The sequence below is a fragment of the Panulirus ornatus genome, chromosome 3 (genome assembly GCF_036320965.1).
Source record: "Panulirus ornatus isolate Po-2019 chromosome 3, ASM3632096v1, whole genome shotgun sequence".
Lineage (NCBI taxonomy): Eukaryota > Metazoa > Arthropoda > Malacostraca > Decapoda > Palinuridae > Panulirus > Panulirus ornatus.
Genome location: NC_092226.1, coordinates 2,894,678 through 2,910,258, shown reverse-complemented (window position 1 = coordinate 2,910,258; position 15,581 = coordinate 2,894,678). Strand labels below are relative to the sequence as shown.

Sequence of the window (15,581 nt, the reverse complement as noted above, 5' to 3'; positions counted from 1 at the left end):
TCCTGCGCACAACTCTATCCATAGCCCACGCCTCGCAACCATACAACATTGTTGGAACCACTATTCCTTCAAACATACCCATTTTTGCTTTCCGAGATAATGTTCTCGACTTCCACACATTCTTCAAGGCTCCCAGAATTTTCGCCCCCTCCCCCACCCTATGATCCACTTCCGCTTCCATGGTTCCATCCGCTGCCAGATCCACTCCCAGATATCTAAAACACTTTACTTCCTCCAGTTTTTCTCCATTCAAACTCACCTCCCAATTGACTTGACCCTCAACCCTACTGTACCTAATAACCTTGCTCTTATTCACATTTACATCCTTACAGATATATATAGGTAGTATGTTTGAGGAAAGGAACCTGGATGTTTTGGCTCTGAGTGAAACAAAGCTCAAGGGTAAAGGGGAAGAGTGGTTTGGGAAGGTCTTGGGAGTAAAGTCAGGGGTTAGTGAGAAGACAAGAACAAGGGAAGGAGTAGCAATACTCCTGAAACAGGAGTTGTGGGAGTATGTGATAGAATGTAAGAAAGTAAATTCTCGATTAATATGGGTAAAACTGAAAGTTGATGGAGAGAGATGGGTGATTATTGGTGCATATGCACCTGGGCATGAGAAGAAAGATCATGAGAGGCAAGTGTTTTGGGAGCAGCTGAATGGGTGTGTTAGTGGTTTTGATGCACGAGACCGGGTTATAGTGATGGGTGATTTGAATGCAAAGGTGAGTAATGTGGCAGTTGAGGGAATAATTGGTATACATGGGGTGTTCAGTGTTGTAAATGGAAATGGTGAAGAGCTTGTAGATTTATGTGCTGAAAAAGGACTGATGATTGGGAATACCTGGTTTAAAAAGTGAGATATACATAAGTATACTTATGTATATGTATATCCCTGGGGATAGGGGATTAAGAATACTTCCCACGTATTCCCTGCGTGTCGTAGAAGGCGACTAAAAGGGGAGGGAGCGGGGGGCTGGAAATCCTCCCCTCTCGTTTTTTTTTTTTTTTTTTTTTCCCCCTAAGGAAGGAACAGAGAAGGGGGCCGGGTGAGGATGTTTCCTCAGAGGCCCAGTCCTCTGTTCTTAACGCTACCTTGCTGAGGCGGGAAATGGCGAAGAGTATGAAAAAAAAAAAAAAAAAACTTATGTAAGTAGGAGAGATGGCCAGAGAGCGTTATTGGATTACGTGTTAATTGACAGGCGCGCGAAAGAGACTTTTGGATGTTAATGTGCTGAGAGGTGCAACTGGAGAGATGTCTGATCATTATCTTGTGGAGGCTAAGGTGAAGATTTGTATGGGTTTTCAGAAAAGAAGAGTGAATGTTGGGGTGAAGAGGGTGGTGCGAGTAAGTGAGCTTGGGAAGGAGACTTGTGTGAGGAAGTACCAGGAGAGACTGAGTACAGAATGGAAAAAGGTGAGAACAATGGAAGTAAGGGGAGTGGGGGAGGAATGGGATGTATTTAGGGAATCAGTGATGGATTGCGCAAAAGATGCTTGTGGCATGAGAAGAGTGGGAGATGGGTTGATTAGAAAGGGTAGTGAGTGGTGGGATGAAGAAGTAAGAGTATTAGTGAAAGAGAAGAGAGAGGCATTTGGACGATTTTTGCAGGGAAAAAATGATATTGAGTGGGAGATGTATAAAAGAAAGAGACAGGAGGTCAAGAGAAAGGTGCAAGAGGTGAAAAAAGGGCAAATGAGAGTTGGGGTGAGAGAGTATCATTAAATTTTAGGGAGAATAAAAAGATGTTCTGGAAGGAAGTAAATAAAGTGCGTAAGACAAGGGAGCAAATGGGAACTTCAGTGAAGGGCGCAAATGGGGAGGTGATAACAAGTAGTGGTGATGTGAGAAGGAGATGGAGTGAGTATTTTGAAGGTTTGTTGAATGTGTTTGATGATAGAGTGGCAGATATAGGGTGTTTTGGTCGAGGTGGTGTGCAAAGTGAGAGGGTTAGGGAAAATGATTTGGTAAACAGAGAAGAGGTAGTAAAAGCTTTGCGGAAGATGAAAGCCGGCAAGGCAGCAGGTTTGGATGGTATTGCACTGGAATTTATTAAAAAAGGGGGTGACTGTATTGTTGACTGGTTGGTAAGGTTATTTAATGTATGTATGACTCATGGTGAGGTGCCTGAGGATTGGCGGAATGCGTGCATAGTGCCATTGTACAAAGGCAAAGGGGATAAGAGTGAGTGCTCAAATTACAAAGGTATAAGTTTGTTGAGTATTCCTGGTAAATTATATGGGAGGGCATTGATTGAGAGGGTGAAGGCATGTACAGAGCATCAGATTGGGGAAGAGCAGTGTGGTTTCAGAAGTGGTAGAGGATGTGTGGATCAGGTGTTTGCTTTGAAGAATGTATGTGAGAAATACTTAGAAAAGCAAATGGATTTGTATGTAGCATTTATGGATCTGGAGAAGGCATATGATAGAGTTGATAGAGATGCTCTGTGGAAGGTATTAAGAATATATGGTGTGGGAGGCAAGTTGTTAGAAGCAGTGAAAAGTTTTTATCGAGGATGTAAGGCATGTGTACGTGTAGGAAGAGAGGAAAGTGATTGGTTCTCAGTGAATGTAGGTTTGCGCCAGGGGTGTGTGATGTCTCCATGGTTGTTTAATTTGTTTATGGATGGGGTTGTTAGGGAGGTGAATGCAAGAGTTTTGGAAAGAGGGGCAAGTATGAAGTCTGTTGGGGATGAGAGAGCTTGGGAAGTGAGTCAGTTGTTGTTCGCTGATGATACAGCGCTGGTGGCTGATTCATGTGAGAAACTGCAGAAGCTGGTGACTGAGTTTGGTAAAGTGTGTGAAAGAAGAAAGTTAAGAGTAAATGTGAATAAGAGCAAGGTTATTAGGTACAGTAGGGTTGAGGGTCAAGTCAATTGGGAGGTGAGTTTGAATGGAGAAAAACTGGAGGAAGTGAAGTGTTTTAGATATCTGAGAGTGGATCTGGCAGCGGATGGAACCATGGAAGCGGAAGTGGATCATAGGGTGGGGGAGGGGGCGAAAACCCTGGGAGCCTTGAAGAATGTGTGGAAGTCGAGAACATTATCTCGGAAAGCAAAAATGGGTATGTTTGAAGGAATAGTGGTTCCAACAATGTTGTATGGTTGCGAGGCGTGGGCTATGGATAGAGTGGTGCGCAGGAGGATGGATGTGATGGAAATGAGATGTTTGAGGACAATGTGTGGTGTGAGGTGGTTTGATCGAGTAAGTAACGTAAGGGTAAGAGAGATGTGTGGAAATAAAAAGAGCGTGGTTGAGAAAGCAGAAGAGGGTGTTTTGAAATGGTTTGGGCACATGGAGAGAATGAGTGAGGAAAGATTGACCAAGAGGATATATGTGTCGGAGGTGGAGGGAACGAGGAGAAGAGGGAGACCAAATTGGAGGTGGAAAGATGGAGTGAAGAAGATTTTGTGTGATCGGGGCCTGAACATGCAGGAGTGTGAAAGGAGGGCAAGGAATAGAGTGAATTGGAGCGATGTGGTATACCGGGGTTGACGTGCTGTCGGTGGATTGAATCAGGGCATGTGAAGCGTCTGGGGTAAACCATGGAAAGCTGTGTAGGTATGTATATTTGCGTGTGTGGACGTATGTATATACATGCGTATGGGGGTGGGTTGGGCCATTTCTTTCATCTGTTTCCTTGCGCTACCTCACAAACGCGGGAGACAGCGACAAAGCAAAAAAAAAAAAAAATATATATACATATTGCCATCACCTATGCATTCAAAGTTTACTCCACTGAATAATTATCTTCCTATTGCTGTTCTCAAGGAAATCCTTCTCCAGATTATATCTTCCAAATCCACACTACCCAGCTCACCTGTCCCTCTCCTCCATTAACACCAAAAATATTATAATCACTTACTGCACATCTCTGGCACAGCACAGACAAAATTAAACTGTCTCTTGTCTTTAAAGCTGTTGGGAGTGCATAGGAAGCATGAAACTGAGGGATATCCAAAAAAGGAACCTGGGCAACAACTACAATAACATCTTTTTCTCAACTATTTATAAATAATGGGTCCATTAATAGTTCTTAGCTCCTTTTCAGTTGGAGGGGGAAGGGGGGGGGTTAATCAAGGTATTTCCCTCAGCTATTCATGCAGGTAGTGGGATCTCAGTTTATACTCCATTCTTGTTCTCATATATCATAGTGAACATACGGTTCTTACTTTCATTTTCTGATCTAAGATTTTTTCATGGCATGCTGTGAAAATCAATAAAGCATAAATCTTTAGGTTACTAAAAGTGCTAACAAATCATGGAGATGGAGATCATTTTTTGCTCTACTTGTGACTTTTAAGCTTCATAGACTGTCTCTTTAATTGAATTGAGAGTAAAGTGTTTTTTCCTTGAAACTGTAATATAATTCTGATTTTTATATCATTCTTGATTCAGTGTTCAGATAAGCATTTGATTATCATTATCCCATATAAGCAAGCCCTCTTCTCAATCCTTTTGGAATCTGCTTTCACAGTTTAAGATTATCTAATAATTTTCTGAGATTTTCTGAGAGGTTCAGAAAAACCTGCTTTCATATGAAGTACTTGGTGGTAGTGACAAATATGCTCCAATCACTTTCTTACTCTACTGAGAATGACCCAGATAGTTTCCTTTGGGTTAATTTGATGTATTTATGTATTTATTATCTTGTGGAGGCTAAGGTGAAGATTTGTGTGGGTTTTCAGAAAAGAAGAGTGAATGTTGGGGTGAAGAGGGTGGTGATAGTAAGTGAGCTTGAGAAGGAGACCTGTGTGAGGAAGTACCAGGAGAGACTGAGTACAGAATGGAAAAAGGTGAGAACAATGGAAGTAAGGGGAGTGGGGGAGGAATGGGATGTATTTAGGGAATCAGTGAAGGATTGCGCAAAAGATGCTTGTGGCATGAGAAGAGTGGGAGGTGGGTTGATTAGAAAGGGTAGTGAGTGGTGGGATGAAGAAGTAAGAGTATTAGTGAAAGAGAAGAGAGAGGCATTTGGACAATTTTTGCAGGGAAAAAATGCAATTGAGTGGGAGATGTATAAAAGAAAGAGACAGGAGGTCAAGAGAAAGGTGCAAGAGGTGAAAAAAAGGGCAAATGAGAGTTGGGGTGAGAGAGTATCAATAAATTTTAGGGAGAATAAAAAGATGTTCTGGAAGGAGGTAAATAAAGTGCGTAAGACAAGGGAGCAAATGGGAACTTCAGTGAAGGGCGCAAATGGGGAGGTGATAACAAGTAGTGGTGATGTGAGAAGGAGATGGAGTGAGTATTTTGAAGGTTTGTTCAATGTGTTTGATGATAGAGTGGCAGATATAGGGTGTTTTGGTCGAGGTGGAGTGCAAAGTGAGAGGGTTAGGGAAAATGATTTGGTAAACAGAGAAGAGATAGCGAAAGCTTTGCGGAAGATGAAAACCGGCAAGGCAGCAGGTTTGGATGGTATTGCAGTGGAATTTATTAAAAAAGGGGGTGACTGTATTGTTGACTGGTTGGCAAGGTTATTTAATGTATGTATGACTCATGGTGAGGTGCCTGAGGATTGGCGGAATGCGTGCATAGTGCCATTGTACAAAGGCAAAGGGGATAAGAGTGAGTGCTCAAATTAAAGAGGTATAAGTTTGTTGAGTATTCCTGGTAAATTATATGGGAGGGTATTGATTGAGAGGGTGAAGGCATGTACAGAGCATCAGATTGGGGAAGAGCAGTGTGGTTTCAGAAGTGGTAGAGGATGTGTGGATCAGGTGTTTGCGTTGAAGAATGTATGTGAGAAATACTTAGAAAAGCAAATGGATTTGTATGTAGCATTTATGGATGTGGAGAAGGCATATGATAGAGTTGATAGAGATGCTCTGTGGAAGGTATTAAGAATATATGGTGTGGGAGGAAAGTTGTTAGAAGCAGTGAAAAGTTTTTATCGAGGATGTAAGGCATGTGTACGTGTAGGAAGAGAGGAAAGTGATTGGTTCTCAGTGAATGTAGGTTTGCGCCAGGGGTGTGTGATGTCTCCATGGTTGTTTAATTTGAATTATGGATGGGGTTGTTAGGGAGGTAAATGCAAGAGTTTTGGAAAGAGGGGCAAGTATGAAGTCTGTTGGGGATGAGAGAGCTTGGGAAGTGAGTCAGTTGTTGTTCGCTGATGATACAGCGCTGGTTGCTGATTCATGTGAGAAACTGCAGAAGCTGGTGACTGAGTTTGGAAAAGTGTGTGGAAGAAGAAAGTTAAGAGTAAATGTGAATAAGAGCAAGGTTATTAGGTACAGTAGGGTTGAGGGTCAAGTCAATTGGGAGGTGAGTTTGAATGGAGAAAAACTGGAGGAAGTGAAGTGTTTTAGATATCTGGGAGTGGATCTGGCAGCGGATGGAACCATGGAAGCGGAAGTGGATCATAGGGTGGGGGAGGGGGCGAAAATCCTGGGGGCCTTGAAGAATGTGTGGAAGTCGAGAACATTATCTCGGAAAGCAAAAATGGGTATGTTTGAAGGAATAGTGGTTCCAACAATGTTGTATGGTTGCGAGGCGTGGGCTATGGATAGAGTTGTGCGCAGGAGGATGGATGTGCTGGAAATGAGATGTTTGAGGACAATGTGTGGTGTGAGGTGGTTTGATCGAGTGAGTAACGTAAGGGTAAGAGAGATGTGTGGAAATAAAAAGAGCGTGGTTGAGAGAGCAGAAGAGGGTGTTTTGAAGTGGTTTGGGCACATGGAGAGGATGAGTGAGGAAAGATTGACCAAGAGGATATATGTGTCGGAGGTGGAGGGAACAAGGAGAAGAGGGAGACCAAATTGGAGGTGGAAAGATGGAGTGAAAAAGATTTTGTGTGATTGGGGCCTGAACATGCAGGAGGGTGAAAGGAGGGCAAGGAATAGAGTGAATTGGAGCGATGTGGTATACCGGGGTTGACGTGCTGTCAGTGGATTGAAGCAAGGCATGTGAAGCGTCTGGGGTAAACCATGGAAAGCTGTGTAGGTATGTATATTTGCGTGTGTGGACGTATGTATATACATGTGTATGGGGGGGGGTTGGGCCATTTCTTTCGTCTGTTTCCTTGCACTACCTCGCAAACGCGGGAGACAGTGACAAAGTATAATAAAAAAAAAAATAAAATATAATTTATGTTCTATCACTCAAGTGGCTGTTGGGTGAAGGGGGATCTGTGAACACAGATTACCAAAAAATGAGGTGGCAGTCAGTTTTTGTTCCTACTTAAGGTTGGTGGTTGGCTATGGGGTGGTTTAGGTGAGAAGAATCTAGAGCTGTTGCAAAGAGCTAAGTGCCAAGCATATCGAAATATAAGCAGAAAGAATGAGTGGGGAAAGATTGGCCAAGAGGATATATGTGTCAGAAGTGGAGGGAACGAGGAGAAGTGGGAGACCAAATTGGAGGTGGAAAGATGGAGTGAAAAAGATTTTGAGTGATTGGGGCCTGAACATGCAGTGAAGTGGAACGATGTGATATACTGGGGTCGACGTGCTGTCAATGGATTGAACCAGGGCATGTGAAGCGTCTGGGTTAAACCATGGAAAGTTCTGTGGGGCCTGGATGTGGAAAGGGAGCTGTGGTTTCAGTGCATTATACATGACAGCTAGAGACTGAGTGTGAATGAATGTGGCCTTTGTTGTCTTTTCCTAGTGCTACCTCACGCACTTGAGGGGGGAAGGGGTTGTTATTTCATGTGTGATGGAGTGGCGATGGGAATGAATAAAGGCAGACAGTATGAATTAGGTACATGTGTATATATGTATATGTCTGAGTGAGTATATATATGTATACGTTAAGATGTATTGGTTTGTTGAGTATTCCTGGTAAATTATATGGGAGGGTATTGATTGAGAGGGTGAAGGCATGTACAGAGCATCAGATTGGGGAAGAGCAGTGTGGTTTCAGAAGTGGTAGAGGATGTGTGGATCAGGTGTTTGCTTTGAAGAATGTATGTGAGAAATACTTAGAAAAGCAAATGGATTTGTATGTAGCATTTATGGATCTGGAGAAGGCATATGATAGAGTTGATAGAGATGCTCTGTTGAAGGTATTAAGAATATATGGTGTGGGAGGAAAGTTGTTAGAAGCAGTGAAAAGTTTTTATCGAGGATGTAAGGCAGGTGTACGTGTAGGAAGAGAGGAAAGTGATTGGTTCTCAGTGAATGTAGGTTTGCGGCAGGGGTGTGTGATGTCTCCATGGTTGTTTAATTTGTTTATGGATGGGGTTGTTAGGGAGGTAAATGCAAGAGTTTTGGAAAGAGGGGCAAGTATGAAGTCTGTTGGGGATGAGAGAGCTTGGGAAGTGAGTCAGTTGTTGTTCGCTGATGATACAGCGCTGGTGGCTGATTCAAGTGAGAAACTGCAGAAGCTGGTGACTGAGTTTGGTAAAGTGTGTGGAAGAAGAAAGTTAAGAGTAAATGTGAATAAGAGCAAGGTTATTAGGTACAGTAGGGTTGAGGGTCAAGTCAATTGGGAGGTGAGTTTGAATGGAGAAAAACTGGAGGAAGTAAAGTGTTTTAGATATCTGGGAGTGGATCTGGCAGCGGATGGAACCATGGAAGCGGAAGTGGATCATAGGGTGGGGGAGGGGGCGAAAATTCTGGGAGCCTTGAAGAATGTGTGGAAGTCGAGAACATTATCTCGGAAAGCAAAAATGGGTATGTTTGATGGAATAGTGGTTCCAACAATGTTGTATGGTTGCGAGGCGTGGGCTATGGATAGAGTGGTGCGCAGGAGGATGGATGTGCTGGAAATGAGATGTTTGAGGACAATGTGTGGTGTGAGGTGGTTTGATCGAGTGAGTAACGTAAGGGTAAGAGAGATGTGTGGAAATAAAAAGAGCGTGGTTGAGAGAGCAGAAGAGGGTGTTTTGAAGTGGTTTGGGCACATGGAGAGAATGAGTGAGGAAAGATTGACCAAGAGGATATATGTGTCGGAGGAGGAGGGAACGAGGAGAAGAGGGAGACCAAATTGGAGGTGGAAAGATGGAGTGAAAAAGATTTTGTGTGATCGGGGCCTGAACATGCAGGAGGGTGAAAGGAGGGCAAGGAATAGAGTGAATTGGAGCGATGTGGTATACCGGGGTTGACGTGCTGTCAGTGGATTGAATCAGGGCATGTGAAGCGTCTGGGGTAAACCATGGAAAGCTGTGTAGGTATGTATATTTGCGTGTGTGGACGTATGTATATACATGTGTATGGGGGGAGTTGGGCCATTTCTTTCGTCTGTTTCCTTGCGCTACCTCGCAAATGCGGGAGACAGCGACAAAGTATAATAAATATATATATAAAGATGTATTGGTATGTATATTTGTGTGTGTGGACGTGTATGTATATACATGTGTATGTGGGTGGGTTGGGCCATTCTTTCGTCTGTTTCCTTGTGCTACCTCACTAACGCAGGAGACAGCGACAAAGTACAATAAATAAATATTAATAAATAGGAATTTTTTTTGTTTCACTATGATGTAGAATGCTTGAAGTTGCTAAGAAGCCAGTGATTGTTTTAGTGCTTTGTTTAGTGATATTTGAAGCTTTTTTATGTTTGCTTTGGGAAGGAATGTCAGTACAGTCAAATGATACAGTAATGTGACAAAATCAGCAAGATAAACAAAGATGAATGAATCTGAGAAGTGAGTTACAGTAAAAATTATGAACACAAAAAAGAATCAATTTAGTTGTGTTTGGAAAACAAAAGAAGGTGGAGTGCAAAATAAAATAATGGTCCATGAAATTCCATTTTTCATGAGTTGATTTAATAAAAAGAAGTTGCTTCAAGTTCATAAACATATCCTCCATATCACTACATAATCAAATTTTTTTCTAACACATCAAGAATACATTAGTGCATAACAGAAATACAAAATCTTAATAAGGTAATTGATGCAACATATTATAAAACACCTTGTAATTCTCAACTCTGATACGTTAAATGCTACATGATCTGCTTTCCTGCTGAAGGAACCCCTCATATGGAACTTTCATACTTAAATGCAACATACCATAAACCAGTCCAGAGGAGGGTGTTTTGAAATGGTTTGGTCACATGAAGAGAATGAGTGAGGAAAGATTAAAGAGGATATATGTGTCAGAGGTGGAGGGAACGAGGAGAAGTGGGAGACCAAATTGGAGGTGGAAGGATGGAGTGAAAAAGATTTTAAGCAATCATGGCCTGAACATGCAGGAGGGTGAAAGGTGTGCAAGGACTAGAGTGAATTGGAATGACATGGTATACCGGGGTTGACATGCTGTCAATAGATTGAACCAAGGCATGTGAAGTGTCTGCAGTAAACCATGGAAAGTTTTGTGGGGCCTGGATGTGGAAAGGGAGCTGTGGTTTTGGTGCATTATACATGACAGCTAGAGACTGAGTGTGAATGAATGTGGCCTTCGTTGTCTTTTCCTAGTGCTACCTCGCGCATGTGCGGGGAGGGGGTTGTCATTTCATGTGTGGCAGGGTGGTGACGGGAATGAATAAAGGCATCAAGTATGAATTATGTACTTATGTATATATATGTATATGTCTGTGTATGTATATATATGTATACGTTGAAATGTATAGGTATGTATATGTGCGTGTGTGGAGATGTATGTATATACATGTGTACATAGGTGGGTTGGGCCATTCTTTCGTCTGTTTCCTTGTGCTACCTCGCTAACGTGGGAGACAGCGGTAAAGTATAGTATAAAAAAAAAAAAACATAAACCAGAAAAGGCTTGCTCATATTCATAATACTTTTGACCACCACTTCATGATTAGCTGAGTTTAAGAACCTTCATTTTTGTTAATTTTCTCTCATGAACTTATCTAGATTCATCCCTCTGCCATCAAGTGGGTATCCTATCTTTCCTGATACCTCCTCTAATTCTGAAATGTCTTGGAGGAATCTTTTACCCTGTTCTTTGATTACAGCTCCTAAGTTTTCAGGGAAAAAATTAATAAAGAGGTTTATGAAGAGTATTTCAAGAACCATATTACAACCCAAAAATGTTATGCTTTCTGATAATGCCTTCATCTATTTCCTTGTAGTTATCAAATGTTCTCTTTCCAAATGAGTTGTTAATGATACCCATTAAAAGAAACCTAATCATTGCTTTCACAACTGTACAATGCACCCTGAAAGACTAGATCGTTCAAGACTTGAATTATTTAAGGACCCCTTCCTCTAGTCTGGCATTATTGAGCTGAGGGAAAAGACAACACAGGTAATGAATTCCCAATCCTTTTTTAACAAAAACTTTGATGATGATTTTCATTTATCTAAACTTTATGCTAAGTGGTGGTAGCAGAATTTTTTGCAAGTCCACAAGTGGATGAGTTTAAGGTTTGCTAATACAGAAATAATCTACTCCACAGTCCAAGGGGTATAGAAAACACAAGTATTTCGTAAACATTGGCTGTTTCTCCAAAGGTAGATAAGCTTTGTATTCTCCAAAGTTTATCTTATACAAGAGGAATGTAAGATTTTCATAAGTCTCTTTCATATAAACCAAATGTCCTTATGGTAAAGATGTGATTTGGTTTGCACTGCACAGTAATATTGCCTTTAAACTTCACTTGGAAGAGTCAACAAAAAGGCACCGGTAACAAGGCTGGCAGTCTTTACCCTTTGTGTTCATCTTATCTGATACATAGCAATACTGCAGTAAACCAATAGTCAATGCTTTGAAAAAGCTCATAAACTTTTTTCATGATGTTTATGTCAGTAATATGTCTGGGGAGTGAGTAGTCTCCATTCTTTAACTTAAATCCAAGAAGTTCAGCTGATACCTTTGGTTAGGTTAAAATTCTGACAATGCCATTCTCTTCAATCGGATTTAGTAGCATGGGTGAATGAATTTTGTTAAAGTGTATTCAGAATCTGCATCTGGAGAAGGCTCTCCACTCAGGATACAATGCCTTCATCTGAGTCAAGTTCCTGAAATCAAAAAGTTGTTCTGGTCCAGGAATTTCACTAAAATGAGTCACAGGATGCACAGTAGAAGGAATGTTTGGATACTTGATATGTGCCTTTTTTTTAATCAAAGTATCCATAAACATCTGCCATACAATTATAACAACTGTAAAGATGCTTTGTATTTTTTCTCTATATTAAGGGAACAGGAACTGCTTTTCTTCTTACCAACCCACTGGCATAAGCTTTCCACAAATGATTTACAGATGTTAAGTGGAGCCTACAATTAGTTTAATTCACCAACCTCACAGCCAAATTAGGTGTGATCATGTTGTTATTTTTGCCTGCTTATTTTCTGTCTCTGCTTTACAAAGGTATAGCATTCACATATGTAATAAGATATAATGCACGTACTTCTACAGGTTCTAGGCATATCTATTTCAAATCTGAGATAAAATATAAGAGGCAATGATAATCTGATGACCATTAACACTATGTAAATGGACATATGAATGTCATTTCAGGTCATATGACCAAACTTTGTGTGAAAATGAAGCATAATAGTAATAGGTTAAGTAATATTCCCATTAAACCCGACATGGTAGAATATGTCTATCTATCTACCTACGTCTCTGATACCTGTTCCAATTGGAACTCTCTCAAGGGGGCGGCCATGGCAATAGAGTCTCCATAACTAGTAACTCCACTACAACAGCATAAACTGTACTGTATAAGAATTACAAAAATTTCAGTAGCTGAATACATGAGTTCAAATACCTTGGAAGTCCTATTTGAAAAGAGAGCAAACAGGAAGCTGAGATATCAAGAATTCTGACAAACAGATAAATTGTCAATGGCTGAAAAAAAAAAATCAGTATGGCAAGGCTTGTTACAATAAAAAATTTCTGTCCAGTAAACATATGACTGAAGCAAGATGGAAATTCAGAGTAAGCATATAAACAAATTAGAAAAGTACTTTTATAGAGGAATCTTCAGATACATGCAATGATCCTGGTGCTTAAAGGAAGTTACACTTTGCTGTCCATCAAGAGATGGTTTAAGATGCAAAAAGCAAAATATCCTGCGATTTCTTCAATATAATTAATCTAATGTTAGGCTATTCCTTAGTTTTCAAGAAATCTTTATAAGTCACATCAAAACTCCCTATAACTTACATGCTTCTTATCTTTATCAAATTCTTGTAGGCGGTTGCCTTTTGTGTCTGTGACCGATCCCCAGGGCTCAAGGGTAATGACTTCTGCCTGCAACTTGGGAAGCGGAATCAACTGTCGTACCAAGCGTAAGGACACATTATTACGCTCACCAATTTCCTATGGAAAAGTGATAGTTTTAAGATTCTACATGTATGGTAAGATTTCTAAATTCATGTAAAAGCAACTTCCCAATTAAAATTGGCAGTGCATGTTCTAAATGTTTCATTATCTACTTCATTTACTTATTAGCTAACACTCACGACCATTTAATCAATGCATTCTTTATCTTATGCTTAACCCACATACCAACACGGATTTTTTTTTTTTTTTTTTCTTTTTTATACCTCGTCGCTGTCTCCCGCGTTTGCGAGGTAGCGCAAGGAAACAGACGAAAGAAATGGCCCAACCCCCCCCATACACATGTACATACACACGTCCACACACGCAAATATACATACCTACACAGCTTTCCATGGTTTACCCCGGACGCTTCACATGCCTTGATTCAATCCACTGACAGCACGTCAACCCCTGTATACCACATCGCTCCAATTCACTCTATTCCTTGCCCTCCTTTCACCCTCCTGCATGTTCAGGCCCCGATCACACAAAATCCTTTTCACTCCATCTTTCCACCTCCAATTTGGTCTCCCTCTTCTCCTCGTTCCCTCCACCTCCGACACATATATCCTCTTGGTCAATCTTTCCTCACTCATTCTCTCCATGTGCCCAAACCCTTTCAAAACACCCTCTTCTGCTCTCTCAACCACGCTCTTTTTATTTCCACACATCTCTCTTACCCTTACGTTACTTACTCGATCAAACCACCTCACACCACACATTGTCCTCAAACATCTCATTTCCAGCACATCCATCCTCCTGCGCACAACTCTATCCATAGCCCACGCCTCGCAACCATACAACATTGTTGGAACCACTATTCCTTCAAACATACCCATTTTTGCTTTCCGGGATAATGTTCTCGACTTCCACACATTTTTCAAGGCTCCCAAAATTTTCGCCCCCTCCCCCACCCTATGATCCACTTCCGCTTCCATGGTTCCATCCGCTGACAGATCCACTCCCAGATATCTAAAACACTTCACTTCCTCCAGTTTTTCTCCATTCAAACTCACCTCCCAATTGACTTGACCCTCAACCCTACTGTACCTAATAACCTTGCTCTTATTCACATTTACTCTTAACTTTCTTCTTCCACACACTTTACCAAACTCCGTCACCAGCTTCTGCAGTTTCTCACATGAATCCGCCACCAGCGCTGTATCATCAGCGAACAACAACTGACACACTTCCCAAGCTCTCTCATCCCCAACAGACTTCATACTTGCCCCTCTTTCCAAGACTCTTGCATTTACCTCCCTAACAACCCCATCCATAAACAAATTAAACAACCATGGAGACATCACACACCCCTGCCGCAAACCTACATTCACTGAGAACCAATCACTTTCCTCTCTTCCTACACGTACACATGCCTTACATCCTCGATAAAAACTTTTCACTGCTTCTAACAACTTGCCTCCCACACCATATATTCTTAATACCTTCCACAGAGCATCTCTATCAACTCTATCATATGCCTTCTCCAGATCCATAAATGCTACATACAAATCCATTTGCTTTTCTAAGTATTTCTCACATACATTCTTCAAAGCAAACACCTGATCCACACATCCTCTACCACTTCTGAAACCACACTGCTCTTCCCCAATCTGATGCTCTGTACATGCCTTCACCCTCTCAATCAATACCCTCCCATATAATTTACCAGGAATACTCAACAAACTTATACCTCTGTAATTTGAGCACTCACTCTTATCCCCTTTGCCTTTGTACAATGGCACTATGCACACATTCCGCCAATCCTCAGGCACCTCACCATGAGTCATACATACATTAAATAACCTTACCAACCAGTCAACAATACAGTCACCCCCTTTTTTAATATATATATCTAAAATTCCCATATTCATTTTTCCACTAAAATCTTATTTAATGTGCCATCCTTAACCCTCTAACTGAGCTTCCTTCTGAAATTGTAACTCCTCTGAAATACATGATTCTTCATTTCTTTTTTCTTCTTATGTTGAAGGTTCCAGTCATGGGCAAAAGCCCACATCAAGACTGGGCCTTAATTGAAATATAGAGAGAATTATAAAACAGAAAAAGAAAAGACAAGGGAAAGTATTTACAAATTTTGGAGAAAGTTAGAAACCTGTCTTCTGAAATGTGCCAGGTCATAGGTATTTGGAAAAACATGAGAAAGTAGAAAGTTCCAAAACCTCAAAGTGTAAGGAAACAAGCAAGTATCAAAACAGCCCACCCTTGAGTTGCCTATGGCCACAAAACAGTCATGTGACATAGCAGCTTGCTGAGTACTGTGTGGTCTAGCTAGTTGTGTGGGCACACAAACAGCCAGCTCTCAAGAGCAAAAATCAAACTAATACCCATAGAAGAGGGAAAGTGAACCAACATTGCAGCATAGGGCAAGGGGGTCAAGT

The 15,581-nt window shown here is 41.2% G+C and overlaps 1 protein-coding gene across 1 annotated transcript in view; it reads right to left on the bottom strand.

Annotated features, from left to right (window-relative positions):
- LOC139760033 (uncharacterized) overlaps positions 1 to 15,581 on the bottom strand; it is a 163,238-nt gene that overhangs the window by 109,842 nt on the left and 37,815 nt on the right. Inside the window, exon 3 of the mRNA XM_071682776.1 lies at positions 13,021 to 13,176. Coding sequence (XP_071538877.1) covers positions 13,021 to 13,176 — 156 coding nt within the window. The remainder of the gene's footprint in view (positions 1 to 13,020; positions 13,177 to 15,581) is intronic.